At 42.2% G+C, this 17,815-nt stretch overlaps 1 protein-coding gene across 7 annotated transcripts in view; it reads left to right on the plus strand.

Annotated features, from left to right (window-relative positions):
• The window catches only part of SNAP47 (synaptosome associated protein 47), a 30,281-nt gene that overhangs the window by 4,136 nt on the left and 8,330 nt on the right, over window positions 1–17,815 (plus strand). For 3 of the 7 annotated variants that reach the window (XM_079946958.1, XM_079946957.1, XM_079946959.1), the window contains exons 2-3: window positions 6,612–7,158; window positions 11,389–11,873. In XM_079946958.1, coding sequence (XP_079803084.1) covers window positions 6,662–7,158; window positions 11,389–11,873 — 982 coding nt within the window. In that variant the 5' untranslated portion in view covers window positions 6,612–6,661. Of the gene's footprint in view, window positions 1–1,510; window positions 1,608–6,611; window positions 7,159–11,388; window positions 11,874–17,815 lie in introns of those variants that run through there. The other 4 variants (XM_079946960.1, XM_079946961.1, XM_079946956.1 and 1 more) reach the window with 2 other exon arrangements.

Here is a 17,815-nt window from a genome sequence, read left to right on the forward strand (position 1 = left end):
TGAGCTCTAAAGTGGCAGGAGCTTTTCAGTAATTGTTCCAGTGTTAGATCTATAGGAAAGATATGGCACCTGACTACTATGGAACTGAATGATTTTGAACTATCCATTCAGGCTGACATGACAAGCAGTTCTCTGTCATCTCAAATTTATTGCAACATGATTTTTGTAGACACACAAAATGATGACACACAAAATGATGCAGGTGTAGAAACACATGTTACAACAAACGTCTAAACCTTCAGCTGGGTCCCGGCCTCTTGTTTTTCCACAGCAGGCCTGGCAGGGCTGCTCCTCTGGCATTCTTTTATTCTAAATTGAAAGGCACTGATTCTTAGACAACCAGGAGTTGGGTGGGTAAGAATTAAGACGAAGCTATACATTATACAGGCAATCCACGATTTGCACAGGTGTTGCATTCTAGGTCATCACCCGTGGTAGCGGAGCGCCTATAACCACGCCCCCTTTTACTGCCACTTCCTGGTTTGTGGTGATGCTTGTGTGCTTTGAACACACGCAAAATGGTCCTTACCTATATTCCGATGCATATAATAGTAGACTGATGGCCCACGTAGCTATCACTGCTTCCCAGTTCCCATTGGAAGCAGCATTCCTGAAACTAAATGGGTTGTTGGGCTGCTGTTACATGTCTTTGTGTATACAGTGGTACCTCGGGTTACATACACTTCAGGTTACAGACGCTTCAGGTTACAGACTCCGCTAACTCAGAAATAGTACCTAGGGTTAAAAACTTTGCTTTAGAATGAGAATGGAAATCGTGTTCCGGCGGCGCGGCGGCAGCTGGAGGCCCCATTAGCCAAAGTGGTGCTTCAGGTTAAGAACAGTTTCAGGTTAAGAACGGACTTCCGGAACGAATTAAGTTCTTAACCTGAGGTAACACTGTAATATATAAGACAGGCTTTAGTTTTGTAAAACAAACTTGTAACTCATTAATGCTGAGACACTGATGACAAGAGATTCTATGGCTACTTCCTTTGTGAGCACCTCTTGCAGTTAATTGGGCGAAAACATGAAAAATAGAGCTTCACGTCCGGCATTCTTTAAAAACCCTGTTTTGCTCAGAGTTTCCATGGAACCTCCAGAGAATCTCTGTTAGCAGTGTCTCAGTTTGAATGCAATATGTACAATTTTTGTTTCTTTTGGTGTAACTTTCCTGTTTAAGCCATCTGCTTAGGGTAGTCCCAGTGTCCTCCTCTGAGACATAGAGTAATGGTATTTAGGATTTCTCATCTGGCATGGCTCACCTGACACCTCTAATATCACTTTGCATGAGTGATCAGCTGTAGTGTGGTCTGCATGTGATACCTGTGATAGTAATAGTATACTAGGTTCTGCAATATGAAAACATGACTAGTCAAATGGTAACTGGCTCACAGATGAACAGTGACTCATGAGAGCCAAGAGTATATAATATCCAGTATTCTCCAGAGACTCTTAATTTCCTTGTGTTACTGGAAGGCTAGCAAGTATCTGCTTCTAAGAGATTGGGCAATTTTTGTTTGACTCTGAAATCAAAAGAAAACTCAGTGACGTGAAAATTTCAGGAATGACAGCCTTAAAGTGGTTGTCTGAATCAACATCCAGAGAAGGTAACATTAGGAACAACATAGTTACATATGTATGGAAACATATCTTGCAAAGTAATTTGTGTGTGTGCTTGTAAACCATAACAGTATGAAACACTGTTTATAGAAGGCAAAACGGCTATGATTGTTGGGCTTGAGACACATGTATATTGTTTTTTGAGCACCTGATTTCTCTAATGACAACTGTAAACCAAATATGAATTGACTATTGAAAAAGACTACATTTGCTGGAACTTCTGTTGGCAATTATGTGTGATGGACCATTAATTCATTTTTGTGTTCATTCTGGGAAAGAATAATACATACGTGAACTAGTCTCCTGTGTATGTTTCGATGTCTCCAGGACTGACATTATTTGAACAGGTTCTCTGTGTAAGAATTATATAGTCTTGTTTATTGGAGACTAGATTTCTCTTCCAGAATTTTCTGCTATGTTTTATGTAATAATTACAGGCAGTCATTATACCTTTTAATTTACTTAAGTATTATTTTCTGCTTGGGATTGTCAGGATTGTTTTGTGACTAGGGCATCAGGGTTTTGTTAATGGATTATGTTAAGGTGCTTCCAGTTAAAATAGTTCATTAAACCCCCTGAAAACCTTGCCTCTAGAATCGGCATGATGGTCAAATAATAGGCGATCAGATATCATTGAACATGCCATGAAGCTGATGATGCTTGAAGAAATAGCTTGCTGTCTATTCAGCAAAATACTGTAGTGACTTTTGCATTGTTTTGAATACGGTAGTTTATGTTCTATTTACTTCTTTTTAAATTAAAGCATCTTAAAATAGACTTTCCTCTGCTCTCCCACACCTCCTCCAAGGAATGTCTGTTCTGAAATGTTGCCTGTTCTGAGATGTGCATACATCATCAAAATGTTTTTCCTTCTTCTGAACAACTTTGATTCATTTGCAAAGACCAACAACCCTGTAGGTTACAAAGTACTTAAAGGCTACAGAGGGTGGACCTGCCTTTAATGGAGGTTAACAATGGCAACAGCCTTTCTTATCAAATGATAGCAACAACATTTAAGATATTTCTATATTACGTATAATATAAAAATGCCCTTGACATACTGTCCCACCTGTTAGTCCCAGCCGAAAATATTAATTGATACACAAAATAGAAAAAGAGACTATTTTACACTCAGTTGTGTGCAAGTCCACAGTTTGATTTGTTTTGTTTTGTTTTTTAACTGTGATACACCAAGGGGATATAGTTTAAAATTGTAAGCCATAGTTGGATCAGTGGCATTGAACTGCAATAAAAGAATACAACAGGAAGATTTTCTTTTTCATATTGGCAACTCAGATAATAGCTTGCACTGTGCAAACTTGTGTAGATTAAATTAATGGGCACCATATGAAACATAAATGTCATTTTAGATCTTCATTGAGTACAGCATGTAAATTGCAGTGACATGTAGCCTTTCATAATGATCAATCAAAAGCTTATAATAGACTATTATTCATGACAATTATTCAGTGTCTGGCAACAAGCAAGGCCTTGAAATTGTTTATTAGGCTAGGCAGTGGCTAGCAGATTGCAAATATAATAACATAATTGCATGAAGAGCCCCACTTATTAGCCTTGACTTACTGTGAATCTTCATGTGGGAGGAAGAATACAGTGTTGGAAAAGCACTTTCCATAATGGACAGAGAAGTTTTACCCCTATGTCTTATAATACTAGAACTTGGAATTGTCTACTGAAATTGGCAGGCGATTCAGGACAGATGAAAGAAAATACTTTTTCATGTAACACGACACATAGTCAATTTATAGAACTTGCTTCCATAAGAAGAGGAGATGGCCACTGGCTTAGATTTAGGTGGCGATTCAACAAATTCACAAAGAAGAGATTGGTCAGCGCCTGTTAGCCACGCTGGCTAAAGGGAACCTTCATATGTGGAGGCATGTTACTGTTGAACACAAAATATGGGGCGGGGAGAGAGGGTTGTTGCCTTCATGGCATGTTTTGTAGGTTTTAGCCTCCCAAAGGCATTTGGCTGGCCAGTGTTGTCAACAGAATGCTAAGCTACACAGGCTTGATCTGACCTATTTCATTTCAGTTAAAATATTTTTCAACTACCCTTGTATGTTACTTAAGTTATAAAGCAACTGCTGCCAGCTTTTCTAGACCTAAGGCCCACCATTTAGCATTCATTTGCGACATGAGATTCGCTTTTAATTTATATCCAGTCTTATTTCTCCATTCTACTCAAGGGTCAGGGTAGTTCTACATCTGATGAAGCAGACTAGTCTGCGAAAGCCTATCCCATAATTAAACTATTAGTCTTTATGGTGCCACAACACTTGTATTTATGCAACACACTAACTCAGCTAACCCTCTAAAACTTGTGTACATCGTACTAGCCTACATTCTGCTTAATAATGAGTGTTGGCACCAGAACAAGGCAAGTAAAAGCAAGAGAAGCAAACACACAATAAAATATTGTTTTGATTTATTAGATTTGTATATTGCTTCATACTAAAAGTCACAAAGTGATTTACAGTACAGTGCATATAATACAATAAAACATTAAACAATTCACAATACCAGTATTACTCAAAACACACCCTAAAGCCAGGATTACAACAATATTATTAAAGCTGCCTGTATGCCTAGGAGGATAAAAACATTCTTATCTAGTGCTGAAATGGTAGTAGTTAGTGCCAGACATGCTTTACTGGAAAAGAAATATTGTGGAAAATATATTTTGTCTTAAAAGAGTGTGCCACATGGCATCGTTCTGTTGCCTTGATCCTATAGGATCTCATTCTGTTCTCTGCCAATTTTTGTCTTTCTGAGTTGTTTTTTTAGCAGTTCTCTCTTGATTTTCTCAGGAGATGGCATCCTGCAACTAATGTTAGGTTTTGATCTCTTAGTGGGTTATAATATAACCCACCAAGGCAAGGCCATATAATGGTCTGCCATCCTCCTGTATCTATAGCAGAAAGAAGGTTGTAGCACTACTCATTCCCTTCTCTGGGTCTTGCTTATATTGTCTGATGCCTATTGATATGGCTGTTTAGACTAAATCATCTATTTACAGGCAACACCCCATTTACGTAGGTTTCGTTAATATTTTTATTATGTTCCAAGGCACCGTGTGTTTAAGTGAAATCACATATATTTGAAACACCATTGAAAAAGTCTGCAAGCACCCAATTCTGCCCCTTTTTGTCATGTTTTTGGGTCACTTCTGGGTTTAACACAAAGCATCGTGTTGCCTGTACTTAGAAGGACTTTACATCAGGTCCTCTTCATGCACTACAGATTTGGGAGAATTATTTATGTTTTTAGAGAAAATTTTGGTGTGTGTGTTCATATTAGGCTTCATTATAGTTTGTGGTCAGAATTATTTGTCCATCCATGTGGGGTTGTTTGTGATTATAAGCATCAGAAATAAATCACTAAATTATTTATTTATTTATTTTTAATGTTAATAGACACCATAAGTGTAGTGATGAGCAAGGTCTCTTTGGTTCAGTTAAGAACTGGGCTCAGCAAACTGAACTAATATCCTCAAAAATAAGATTACTAGATTGGTTAATTCTTGGGCTAAATTGAGCCCCATTGTATTCCAAATGGCATCAGTTGATGTGCAAAGGGGTCTGAATCTCTTTCCCCACTGCTTCATTCTGTGAGGCATTAGCTCAGTTAGTAGAGCATGAGACTTTTAATCTCAGGGCCATGGGCTCAAGCTTTGCAGGGAGTTGAACTAGTTGACACCGGTGGACCCTTCCAACTCTACAATTCTATGATTATGTGAAATCCCTCTCTGCATCTCCAGGATTCAGAACCTCCAACTCCCCAAATTCCAGATGCTGCAGTTGCTGATGCTTCAGCAGGATGGAGGTTTCAAATTATATCTTATTCTCTCTAAGCACGTCTCTCCTTTCTTCCCTGCCCCCTGGAGTCACTGATACAACAGCATCCTTGTTATCTGTGATATAGCCCTAGCAGGGTTTTTTAGGTGCAAGAGAGGGGGAAGAAAAGACCTTGGGTTAGTGTCTGGGAGCACAGAGTTATTTTCTGGTTTGGATTTCATTCTATGACTCAGATAGCAGAGGGGAGTGTTGCGGTTCTGATTACTGGTGTGCTTTATCAGCATATCAAATTTATATTAAGAATTGGGGCTGTCCAAATTTTGGCAACCAAGTACAGCATTGAACACACTTTGCTTTGCTTTGCTTTTCACATGCTAAGTAGATAAATGCAGAACTGACACCCTTTATCAGATACGGTCACTGAGTAATAGAATGGATGTCTGTGCATGTAATCAATTCAGGTGCGACATAATTACTACAGTTATTGCCACATAGCTTGGGAAGAAAACCAGTAGCTTTTGTCTATATGGATGCCTCCCTAATTGCCTCCTACTACTCAGCATGGAAAAAGTAAATGTCACTTGGTAGCTGTGCCAAGATATTTATAGGTTCTATTATAATCACAACTCTTGTCTCTCAAAAATACTATCTTTCTCTTTTTTTATCAATAGAGCATTTTACAAAAGGTCTCAGGCTTACTCTCTCGTATCAGTTGTTAAAAAGTTCTCTGGTAGTAGTTCTGGGAAATTAATGTCTCACTGGGGCTTTGAAGAGCTACTGCCAATCATCATTGGACTATGTAGACCAATAGTTTTACTTAAAATAAGGCAGCTTCTCATATAAATAACAGCATGCTTACATACCAAAATATCAACCTATTACAGTTCATAATTGAGAAATGCTAGTTTCTGAGTTCATCTGAGAGACTGTATATTGCAATTGATAAGAATCCTTGTTCAGATTTAATATTAATAGGTTCAGATTTGGGATTAGTGGGTTGAAATTTCAATCCAGTCTTGGATTGTATGTTTCAGTCCAAACCCACCCAAAAATTAGGGAAGCGGGGAATAATTCCACAGCAATTTTTTTTTACAGTAAAACAGATGATAGAATGGTCAAAATGTCATTTTGCTGTGAATCGTGAATTGCATCATTTGTTTGCTCCTTGTTTAGAAATTGATTGTTCCATTTGCCTTGAGGAAGAAGACACAAGCAAAAAGGTGATGAATGAGGTCATTCGTATCCACACGTGGCCCTGCTCCTATTACATCAACTCTGAGAAACGATGGATTGCTGGCAAACTCTGCCTGACACCCATTTCGGTCAGATTTACAGCTGACAAATCTGGAGAGCTCCTGGCTGACTTCCATCTCTCTGGCATCAGTGAGATCAAGAAGGAATCTTCCAACTTCATCTTCAGTTCCCTCACTGTTTTGGAAAAGAGCACCAAGCACTGGTTCAGTTCCCTTCAGCCCAACCGAAATGTTGTTTTCAATATCCTTGAGCACTTTTGGAGGGAGCAGCTGCTCTCTTCGGAGGGGGCTGCAGCTGGGGCCATTTGCCCCCAAACATCCAAGGGGCAAGAGCTGACCGGCTTGCTGGCGGGATCTCAGAAACGGCTAGAAGACACTGCAAAGGTGCTTGAACACCAGGGGGAACAGTTTGATAACATCATGAAGGGACTGGACAAGATTGAATCAGAGATGGATGTAGCAGACAGGTATGGTAACACACAACTGACATCGGAATGATTCTTTTACTTGCACACTCAAGTCCTTTGCCTTCCTTTTGTGAGGAAACAAACCAGAAAGTCTTCAATTAGCCATAGTTCTCTATTTGTCCAAAACAGGAAACAGTGGTTAACAGCTTCAGAAGAAGTCAGAATAGTAAACCGTGGATTGAAAGTGACTGAATATCCTGACTTGTTCCAAAGTTGATAACCACAATTTCTTTATTTTAACAAAGTAGGAAACTATGGTTTATTAGAGACTTCCTTATTAAATCATGGCTCATGTGAATGGGTTTTGTGCACAGGCAAAGTTTAATTCATATCTCTGCTTGTTAGACCAAGATATGGTAGTCTGTACTATCCCTTTGTGTGATCCAGCAGGCCCACAGTTAAACTTTTTTAAAAATAGAAAAGACAAATTCCTGGCTTGGTTGGTTGCAAAGTTTTGGAAAACATAGCTGAATATGTACATAACCAGACAAGAGAGAGCCAACGTATCAGCTTGGCCCATGATGAAAGAACTATGTTAGGCTCACTTTTTTAGAGCTTATACAAACACTTTGAATTTTTTTGCTTTTGTTTCTCTTTGTGCCCCCCCATTAGTTGATGGCTGTATCATATTACAAACTATTTTTAAAATACCTCTTGGTTTCAAAAGCAATTTGCCACGTGGTGTAGGTAAGCTATTATTGGAGAAACAAGCCCACAGCCCCATTGTGCCTGTGGAACTATGCATTCTGTTTTTAATTAGAGGAATAAAATCTTAGCAGTGGAGAAAGAAGTTACTTGCCCAAGTCCATTTCAGGAGTCGGTGGCTGAGTTGGCAGATGAACCAAAGGACTGGCCAGATTCAAAATGCTTTCACTGGATGATGTTAGCTCCCAGAGGAAGGATAGGTACAGTGGTGCCTCGCAAGACAAAATTAATTCGTTCCGCAAGTTTTTTCTTCTTGCGAGTTTTTCGTCTTGCGAAGCACGGTTTCCCATAGGAATGCATTGAAAATCAATCAATGCGTTCCTATGGAGACCGTCCGGGGACAGAGGGGAAGCGCCGAGCGCCTTCCCCTCTGTCCCCGGACCTGTTCAAAGCAAGGGGCAGCGGGGAGAAGATTGCTTCTCCCGTTGCCTGCCCCGCAATCTCCAGGGACAGAGGGGAAGGCGCGCGCCTTCCCCTCTGTCCCTGGACCTGTTTTAAAGCAAGGGAAGGGGCAGCAGGGAGAATCGCTTCTCCCCGTTGCTGCCCCTTGGTTCAAAAGGGGTCCGGGGAGAGAGGGGAAGGCGTGCGCGCCTTCCCCTCTGTCCCCGGAGATTGCGGGGCTTCAAAAGAGGTCCGAGGATAGCGGGGAAGACGCGCTGCGCTTTCCCGCTATCCCCGGAGCTTGCGGGGCAAGCTTCGTTTTGCGAAGCAAGCCCATAGGAAGATGCGTCTTGCGAAGCGGCTAAGCAAACGAAAAACTCCTTCGTCTAGCGAGTTTTTCGTCTTCCGAGGCTTTCGTCTTGCGGGGCACCACTGTATTCGTAACAGGCCAGAGTCTCACCTGGATGATGTCGTGCAGAAGTGCTAATTGGAAAATAGTTTGTATGTTACCTCAGTGAAGTAGAAGTCGAGTAACCTTTCAGGAGTAATTCCACAATCATATCACAAGGGGCCATTCTGAGTCTGTTGCCAGGTTGGGAGGACGCAAGGAAAGGGTTTCTGAGTCAGAGAAAGTAATACTTGCAGACATATCTATAACAAAAGCAGAATTCCGTTGATGCATTTCTTTGGTAGTAGTTTGAGAACTATTTTGTTAGATGCAGAAGAGCTACCCACTGAATTGACTTCCTACCTTTCTGGATTTTTTTTTTTTAAAAGTTCTCCCCCTGGTGAGATATTTAATTGGCTTTTGAAATCGGAAACAACTGGCATTTTCCGTCAAGTGGAAGGTGAATATGTTTTACAGTGATTGCACCTTTATTTCCTTGTGTTCTTGAGCAATCTCCAAACTCCAAATTAATTAATTAATTTAATTTTGATTTGAGGTTAACTGTGGTTCTACAGGTTTAATTTGGATTATTCAAGATTAAAGAAATTCTCCGTTTCAACCTTTTTGGCTAGCTTCCTTCTTCAGAATTGCTGCCTGACTCACCAGTTTCCAAACAGGAACATTTGCTAGAATATGATGTAACTTGGGCTTTTGACAAATAATTCTTAGCTGTGGTTCACCATGTGTAAAATGAGAATAACAAGAACATTCAAGGGTTGTTGTGAATAGACCCTCCCATCCCCCGTTGGCTGAGTACCTGTGATGTCATGGAGCATTCATAAACATTCCAACTTCTCACAGTAAAGGTATTCCCAAGAGGCATTTGTCATAAAAGTTAGCTTGGGAGAAAACTTGTCCCGAGCCCTAAGGACAACAGTTGCTGTTTGGCAGGGAGAGAGGCAGGGAAACAGAGCTGAAAAACTGGATAGGAAGAAGGCCCAGAACAAGGAGAGTTGAGGGAAAGATGAAAGGGGAAGGGTGAGAGATTAGATGTGGGAAAAGGGAAAACCTCACAAAGAATCCTGGGAAACCATACAGAACTCAGATACGAATGTTAAAGCAACTCAGAAAATTAGGTGGTGTTACTGCTTGGTGTTGCTCGCCTCTCCAAGTCAGAGGAGGATATCACAGGTTAATTTAATTACAGCATCGGTTAATTTACATCACATCTTCCCTCTTGTCACCCAAATGGGAAGAAGAGGAGGATGTCTTCACTTGCTCACAGAGATGTTCGACTTCACCAGTCATCCTTGAAAGTTTCAAAACCTCCCAAGAAATATTAAAATACAGTGGTACCTTGCTTCTCAATCTTAATCCCTTTTGGGAGTCTCTTCGACTCCCGTAATTGTTCAAAAACCAAGGCGCGGCTTCCAATTAGCTGCAGGAGCTTCCTGCACTCAATTGGAAGCTGCAGAAGCTGTGTCGGACATTCGGCTTCTGAAAAACCTTCTCAAACCGGAACACTTACTTCTGGGTTTGCGGCGTTCAGAAGCTGATTTGTTCGGGAGCCAAGCCGTTAGAGTACCAAGGTACCACTGTAAGATTAAATATATAAAAACTTAATCCGGCTAACGACTAGAGACTAAAAGCTAACTAAAAACAAACTGCAGTTTTCAGAGCTCGAAAGGAGATGCAGCCTTCTCATGGCCCTATTGCATTCCCCCACCCCCACTATACAGAACAGGCAGGCAAAAATGTTTGGTGCTCTTTGATTTAGGCAGGGCACTAGTGGGGGAAGATTGCCAACTGAATTTCACATACTGATCTTTGATTTCAGGCCTGCAATATACATGATGATTAACAACCTCATAGGGGAAATGGCGTATTAGACTGGTCTTGAATATTCCAGTAATGTCGGAACAAATGCTTACCAAAATAAATGGTAAGGATAGATTCCAAAACCAAGGCAGTATTTTGTATGACTGGGTTTACAGTGCCAAACCAAGTGAGATTCTCTTGAGTTGTGCAGCTAGGAATGCATAGTTACAGATGCAGCCTCTTAATGTTTGCAGCCTTAAGCACAACCTGTTTCCAGTTTGATTTTCAATGCCAGAGCTTTTTCCAAGCAACTGTTTGCAGTCTCAGTCAGTGATAGATGCAGACTTAGTAGCCTGCAAACCCAGGTGTATACACAAGTATTGCTCTCTCTTCACTACGCGCTTGAATTTCCTGTGCCTGCGCTTTGTGATGGAAGTGTGTTTTAAGGACAGGTGCTTGGAAGAATAAGGTTTTGTTTTAAGGACCAACGCTGGACTTCATAGAGATTTGGCTCCTAGTTCATCAGTGAAGCTTGTTGGATTGGCGGGCGGGGGGGGGGGCTTGAGCAAGTTGCTCTCTCAGCTTACTTTATCTTACAGATCCTCCACCCAAAGATGTGATGATGGATGACAGTTTAGATGTCTTTAAAAATGGAATGGAAATGCTAATGGAAGGAGGGGTTCTCAGCAACTATTAACTCTATGATAGGAGTGCTGTGGACAAAAAAAGCGAGTGGCCATCACCTTCATGCCCTGCATATGGGGTATTCTAGGAGAATCTTGCAGGTTGTTGTTGGACCTAGAGTAGCTGGACCTTAGTCAGATCCAGCTAGGCAGTTTCTGTTTCTTTTACTGAAACCACACTTTTTCAAGGAAAAGTGTGTGAGATGCCAATATAGCTTTCTGTTTCTGATCATGGCATATGTTTCTTCCTGTTAGGTTATTGTCAGAACTGGAATCTCCCGCTTGGTGGCCATTTGGTAGCAAACTGTTGAAGGGGCCATTAAACGTAAAGCCAAAGGAAATCCCTGCCGTTTCTGATTCTGGAAACAAGGATGGAGTAATATTGCGAATCCCAGTTATTATCACTGAAAGGACAGATTCCAACGTCAAGCCAGGCAAACTCGCCCTCCTGGCTTCTGGCCTGGAGATCAGCGATTCCAACTCTCAACTCCTTCACTGGTTTGACAAGAAGGATGTAGACGATGTCAAAGTTCATACACCATATGAAATAAGCGTCCGCCAGAGGTTCATTGGGAAACCAGACATCAGCTATCGGCTGCTGTCAGCAAAGATGCCGGAAGCCATCCCCATCTTAGAGATGCAGTTCAGCAAGAAAATACAGTTCATGGAAGATGCTTTGGCATTTGCTGGGGCAAGGAAGACTCATCAGGAAGATGTTGGCGCTTCCATTTGGCAAGCAGGTAAAGGGCAGAAGGAAGATGATCACTAATCCTGTATATTAATCAACAGAACTAACCATCTGTTAAATAAATTTAGTGCATTTATTGAGAACACGTATTAGCAATAATAATACATGGCATTTTTAGAGGATTTTAAGAGTATTCGGAGCACCTCAAATACATCATCTCAGTAAATTTTACAACAATGCATTAAAGGCAGGTTTGCATTAATATCAGCAATTGCTGATGTGTTCATGGCTGCAGTAGAATTTGGACTAGGAATTTGCTGATTGTTAGTTCTCAAATGTTTTCTCCTCCTTAGCCCATGAAATAATATTCTTCTGGTAGTTCTGCAGTACAGTTTTAGATGCAAGAGGACCACTGGGGCATTACTGAAATAATCTTGGAGGAATCTCACTGAATGAATGTCCACCTTTCATAGTTTGCTTAAACTGGAGGTTGCTAAGCATTACAGATAGCCTTACATATAGACCCATTTTAACTGCTACCTCCAAACATGGGTGATGTAAGCCTGTTCCACAGCACACACAAGACCGGATGGAATCTGTATCTCCAGCCTTCTTTTACCATAATGCAACACATCTTTCTGTGAAATTCCTGTGTGTTCTTTTTGTCATTTCCATCATTTCCTGTCTTAATTATTCTATGGAAATTCCAAATTTTAGAACTGTGAGTAGGCTGTTTTGAACAATTAAGCACAGCATTTGGGTTATATTACAGAAGACCTTGTGCATCTTAGTCTTTGGTTGTGTTTAAAGAGAATTTTCCAGCACTCAAAAACATACAATGCAATCACAAGCCAATCTGTTAAGAAGCTGTGCTCTGTTGTGCCCCATGCTAAAATTAGATTTCAGCAGGGATTAAAACGTTCTCTTGTTGACCAGTCGCTGAGGTCCAGTGCTTGGAAAAGCTTATTAATTTTAAAGGAAATAACTCCCAGGCACCTGGCGGTAAAATGTCAGCGTTAACAACTCAGAGGAAAAACAACCTGCTGGTTTTTTAAGCACTGAGCTACATCCTGGCAAATTGGTGTTTAGTTCCTGATGTGACAACTGCTGTTACATAAAGAACTTCTTTTGTGGTCCGGATCTTAACTCTCTCCTCTTTGCTATTTCTATATTTCACTCAGTTTTATTTTTTATTTTTTACACACCAACCAAAAAGTGTTTTTACTGTTAAGTAGGAAACATCAATAACAGAAAGCAAGAGGTGGTGGAAATTTTGACTTTTTGCAATTCCCCCAAAAGCTGCTCTAGTCATCTTGCTTGTTCTTTCGTTCTCTATATTATTTTGCCATTGACGTTGCACTGCCACTAGATGGTAGTCTACCACCACATCTTACCCGCCAGTGTTTTCTCTTCCCCATTTCTTTTTACATAAACAAAAAATTAATTTTCCTAAAGTGGTAGAGCAGGGAGGAAGCAAGCAGATCTGTCTGTTTTATTCACAGATCAAGGGAATTCAGAGACTTCTTGTAGAGTCCCTGTATGAAGTGACGCATGGGCATACTATTGCTGCCTTGTAGGGCTTGCTGATCGAAAGGTCGGCGGTTCGAATCCCCGCGGTGGGGTGCGCTCCCGTTGCTCGGTCCCAGCGCCTGCCAACCTAGCAGTTCGAAAGCACCCCCGGGTGCAAGTAGATAAATAGGGACCGCTTACTAGCGGGAAGGTAAACGGCGTTTCCGTGTGCGGCTCTGGCTCGCCAGAGCAGCGATGTCACACTGGCCATGTGACCCGGAAGTGTCTCCGGACAGCGCTGGCCCCCGGCCTCTAGAGTGAGATGGGCACACAACCCTAGAGTCTGTCAAGATTGGCCCATACGGGCAGGGGTACCTTTACCTTTACCTTTAACTAGCTATTGCCTGTTGAATAGTGGGCTAAGATCAAACTGTGAATAGCATGAATTGTGTGCACTTGCCTCTTAGCTGAACATAATATCTGAAAGAGCACTTCGTTTTACCAAAGTGACTTGTTCAGCTGTCAGAATCAAGAGGCCTGCAATTTTAGGTACAAATTGCTATCATTCAATCTTTGGCATTTTAAACCAGTAATCTTAAACCTCTGGAAGCTGAGGTCCTTCTTTTTGCCCTAACCTGCAACACAGGTTGTCGTTATTACTATTATTAATAGTTAGAGCCATGTATGTCTATCCTTCGACTGTCTAATATAAAAAAGTCATGGATGGTTCTGCTTCAAGTCCAGTCTTCCTCAGGCCAGTGGCACAATCTGTTTGTTGCAACCTGCTTTAAACTGCAGTGAGCAAAATCGTCAAGGAAATATTGCAAAAGTATTTTGGGTTTGTAAAAAGCCTTGTGTCTGGGAATATCCCAGGGCATTTGAGCCATAGGTTTCTTGTTGGAAGTGGCAGACACTTTCATGGAACAGTTCCCAGAAAGGAGAATTGCACCTGAGCTGAAATGCATTGGCATTGTCAATACTTGATTTGATGAGGATGCTTGGGTGCTACGGTTCATTGTCTTGCTTCCTCCCTTCCAGAATCCAGGTGTCTGCTTGCTTTTGCAGCCGTTGGGGGGGGGGCGGGCGGGACGCTGGGGTCTGGGCTTATACCAAAGTCAGATCATTGATCCAGCTAGCTCAGACGCCAGTCTTTCCCAGCTCTTCCTGAAGATGCTGTAGGTTGTAGCGGGGACCTTTTTATGCAAACGTGTTCTGTGGCCCTTCTCCCTGTTGCCACAGTGTAAGCACAAATTAGATTTTGCCAGAGACACCAATAGGACAATATGCGTACACGAACACCAAACTAGAGAGAATGACTTGCCAAATGCCACCCAGTGAGCTTCATGACCAAGGATGAGTTGACCTTGACTCTTTGAGACTCAAACCCCTCCTTCCCACTGCACCACACTGTGGCTTCCTGGGACATCAGGTCAGCCTTTATTCCAAGGTAGAATTCCCTAGAACTGAATAATTACTGAGAGACACTAACCTAGAGACTCTGGAGGAAGGTGTGCCCCATATTGTTCAGGGTAGTTAATTTTGCTGCGCACGCCTTGTATTGTGAGGACACTTTTCATACTTTTCGTATGAAGACACCGTGTCTTGAATCAGGCTGCCGCTTTGTTCAGCTGATGGTTGTCTGCTCCTGCTACCTGCAGCGCCTCCCATAGTCCTGCCTAGAGGTTCTTCCCAGCCCTGCTCCCTGAGATTTCTGGACATGTTGGGGAATGAACCTGAGCCTCCCCTTGTTGCTCTCATGTTTGTGAAAATAAATCAAAACTATTGATAGGTGCAGAGCATGAGGAAATGAGGCAAGTGGAAGGAATTAAAAACCATTGTATTGTTATAATTCTGATAGAATTTAGCCTCAAATAAAAGTTTTGAGGCTACCAATCATTTGTCAGATACAGCATCTTCCTTAACTTGGTGCTTCTGTACACACTGGGAAAAGTATATACATATTGTCTGTACACATGGCAGGGAGCCACAGCACTTCCCTAGAAAATGTACATTGTCAGAAACAAGTTTGCAGCATGTGCACATTGCAAGTTCACATGTACATCTCAAATGTTTGTGTATCCCTTTTTAAAAAAAGGTGTGAAATGCCTACCAACAGTATTAGCAAGTTTGCATATATTGTGATATCTTCTTACTCCTCAACCTTGTAGGAGCCACACTGAACAAAATTTGAGTATATGTCCTCTTCCAATTTGGGTCCACTGTCTGCCTTAGACAAAACTTGCCACCTCTTTTTAGGAAGGTATAACAAATTTGATGGCATGAATGAATTTTATGCGGAGAGCAGCGACTCTGATGGATCTGTGTTGAGTCTCAGCTCAGCAACTCAGAATGTGAGATCACCATCTACCCTAACTAAACCAGAGCTCCAGCAGAATTCACAGTTGTCCCAGTATGGTGCCGCCCTGCACTTGCCATATTTCCCCGCACTTGAGTCATTGTCTGTGTGCCTGCTTCCCATCCTGAACTTACTCTTATAAAGCAGTGTATACCAAGCAGCTAAAGTTTTGGGAGAGGCACCTGAAAGGGGAAGTTGCAGAACATCCCCAGCACACACAGAAACAAGTTTTAGCCAGTGTGTTACTGTGGAAATTACAGTGTTACACCTGTACCAGGAGTTTGATTCACTGGGCACAAGCTGATGATTTCAGACAAAGTTTAAATTTATACCCGTATGAATGGTTCTCTTGTAGCAGATCTGCCTGGGTCCCAGCTCAGGAGCTAATGCTGCGATAACCAAATAATTCCAGGGGATTAAGAGTTTGCAGTAATTACTCCTGTGGGGATTTAGAAGCTTTTATTTTTAGCTGTAGCTTTTGTGTCTGCCTTTTACATTAAGTAACACAATCCAGAGCAGTGGAGCAGGCTCTGTCACAGGGCCAGACGTTTTGGCATGGGTCCTTCGAAACCAAGAGCGAGCTTCAGCTTCCGACGCACTTTCTGGCCCGTTGCCCCACAGCTGTCGGGGTGGTGGAGGATGCTATATGGCAGTGGCAGCTTCCTCTAAAATGTGTTGTCCTCCTCCCTTCCAGCAAGGACCACAGGTTGGGGGGGGGGCGTACTCAGAGCATTTCAAGAATGAGATACTCCTGGTGCTAAGCACCTGCAACTATCTGTGTTGCAAATAATGCCCTTTAATTGCCACATTTAGCTGGTATCAGATGCCATGATAGGAGCCAGCGCTTTAAATAAACCACAGGTGGCTTGCTGTTTCAGGAGTCGCCACCTGCGTGCTACCATGTGGATTCACTCCGGGAGCCCCAATATCAGCCGGCTTACATTTTTGTTCTGAGCTTGGCTAGCTGACTGCCTTTGCAAGTGGTTTTCAGAGGATCTGCACTCTGCTGGTTAATCAGCACTGAGGGAGAGGAGTAAAAGGGCATCAGCACTGACGTTAAGAGAAAAGTTAATGCAGCTTTCCAAATAATAAAGTGAGGGAAGTTCAGGGTTGCAATAGGCTACAGACAACTTGGGCCTCCTTTACCAAATGCCAAGAGGAAGATGAGTCTTGGGCATGAGAGGGGAGGGGGCTATTTTGTGGGATTTGCACCAGGATGGAAGTTGCGCCCCCCCCCCTTTCCTGTTTCCCTTTCTCCAGAAATGGGAGCACCCATCTCCTCTACAGGATCTTGTACTCTGGGCTTGTTCATGTACTCCAAGTCCTATCCACCTATGACAAAGGCAGATAGCATGTGGACATTAGCTTGGAAATTATAAGTGAGCACTGTGGTGTCGTCCACATGCATTACTTATGCATGTTGCCCATTAAACCTTCATCTAGTTATTCAGATCCATCCCTGCTAGTTGTTCACCCCTGGCCTCTTCCCACCAGCCCAGTCACAACCCACTTTTTAGAATGCAAGCCACCCAGTGAGCTTGCCTAATATGCACAACGAGTGGTAAATCAGAAGGTGACCTCTGCCTTTGCAGGAAGCCTTGTAGATTTTCCTTTAGTGCACGCTGCCCTACAGGAAAGGCCATGAATAAGTTTTTCCTAAGCAAGCAATTGCAGGCCATTGCCACCTCAGGATATGAAAACTATATTTCTGCAGGAGACGGAAGGTCTCTCATCCAGTATTTCCTTTTCAACAGTGGTGAACTCTGACGCCTTATGGGAAGCTTTGCATGGAGGGAGTAACCCCCATGCTTAGCAAGTCTTGATTCCTCCCCACCCTTGCTGCACCCAGTTCCATCTGCTACATGAAGTCTTGTTTGCAGTTAATAGCATGTTTTATCCTGCAGGTGTCACTGTGTTGCTATCTCCCCACCACCACCACCTCTTTAAGCAAGAATACGCTGGTTGAAAGCCGCACAGCCCTTTGCAAGTCTGTAGAACTGCCTGTTCTTTAGCACACAAATGTGTTAATGTAATCCCCGTGTCAAGATCTCCCACTCCGAGGAACAGCTGACTTTGACATCACGGTTCTGAGAATTTTGCTGCCACAACGGCATCAGCTGGTGACATGG

The sequence above is a fragment of the Podarcis cretensis genome (genome assembly GCF_951804945.1).
Source record: "Podarcis cretensis genome assembly, chromosome: 12".
NCBI classification, from domain to species: Eukaryota; Metazoa; Chordata; class Lepidosauria; order Squamata; family Lacertidae; genus Podarcis; species Podarcis cretensis.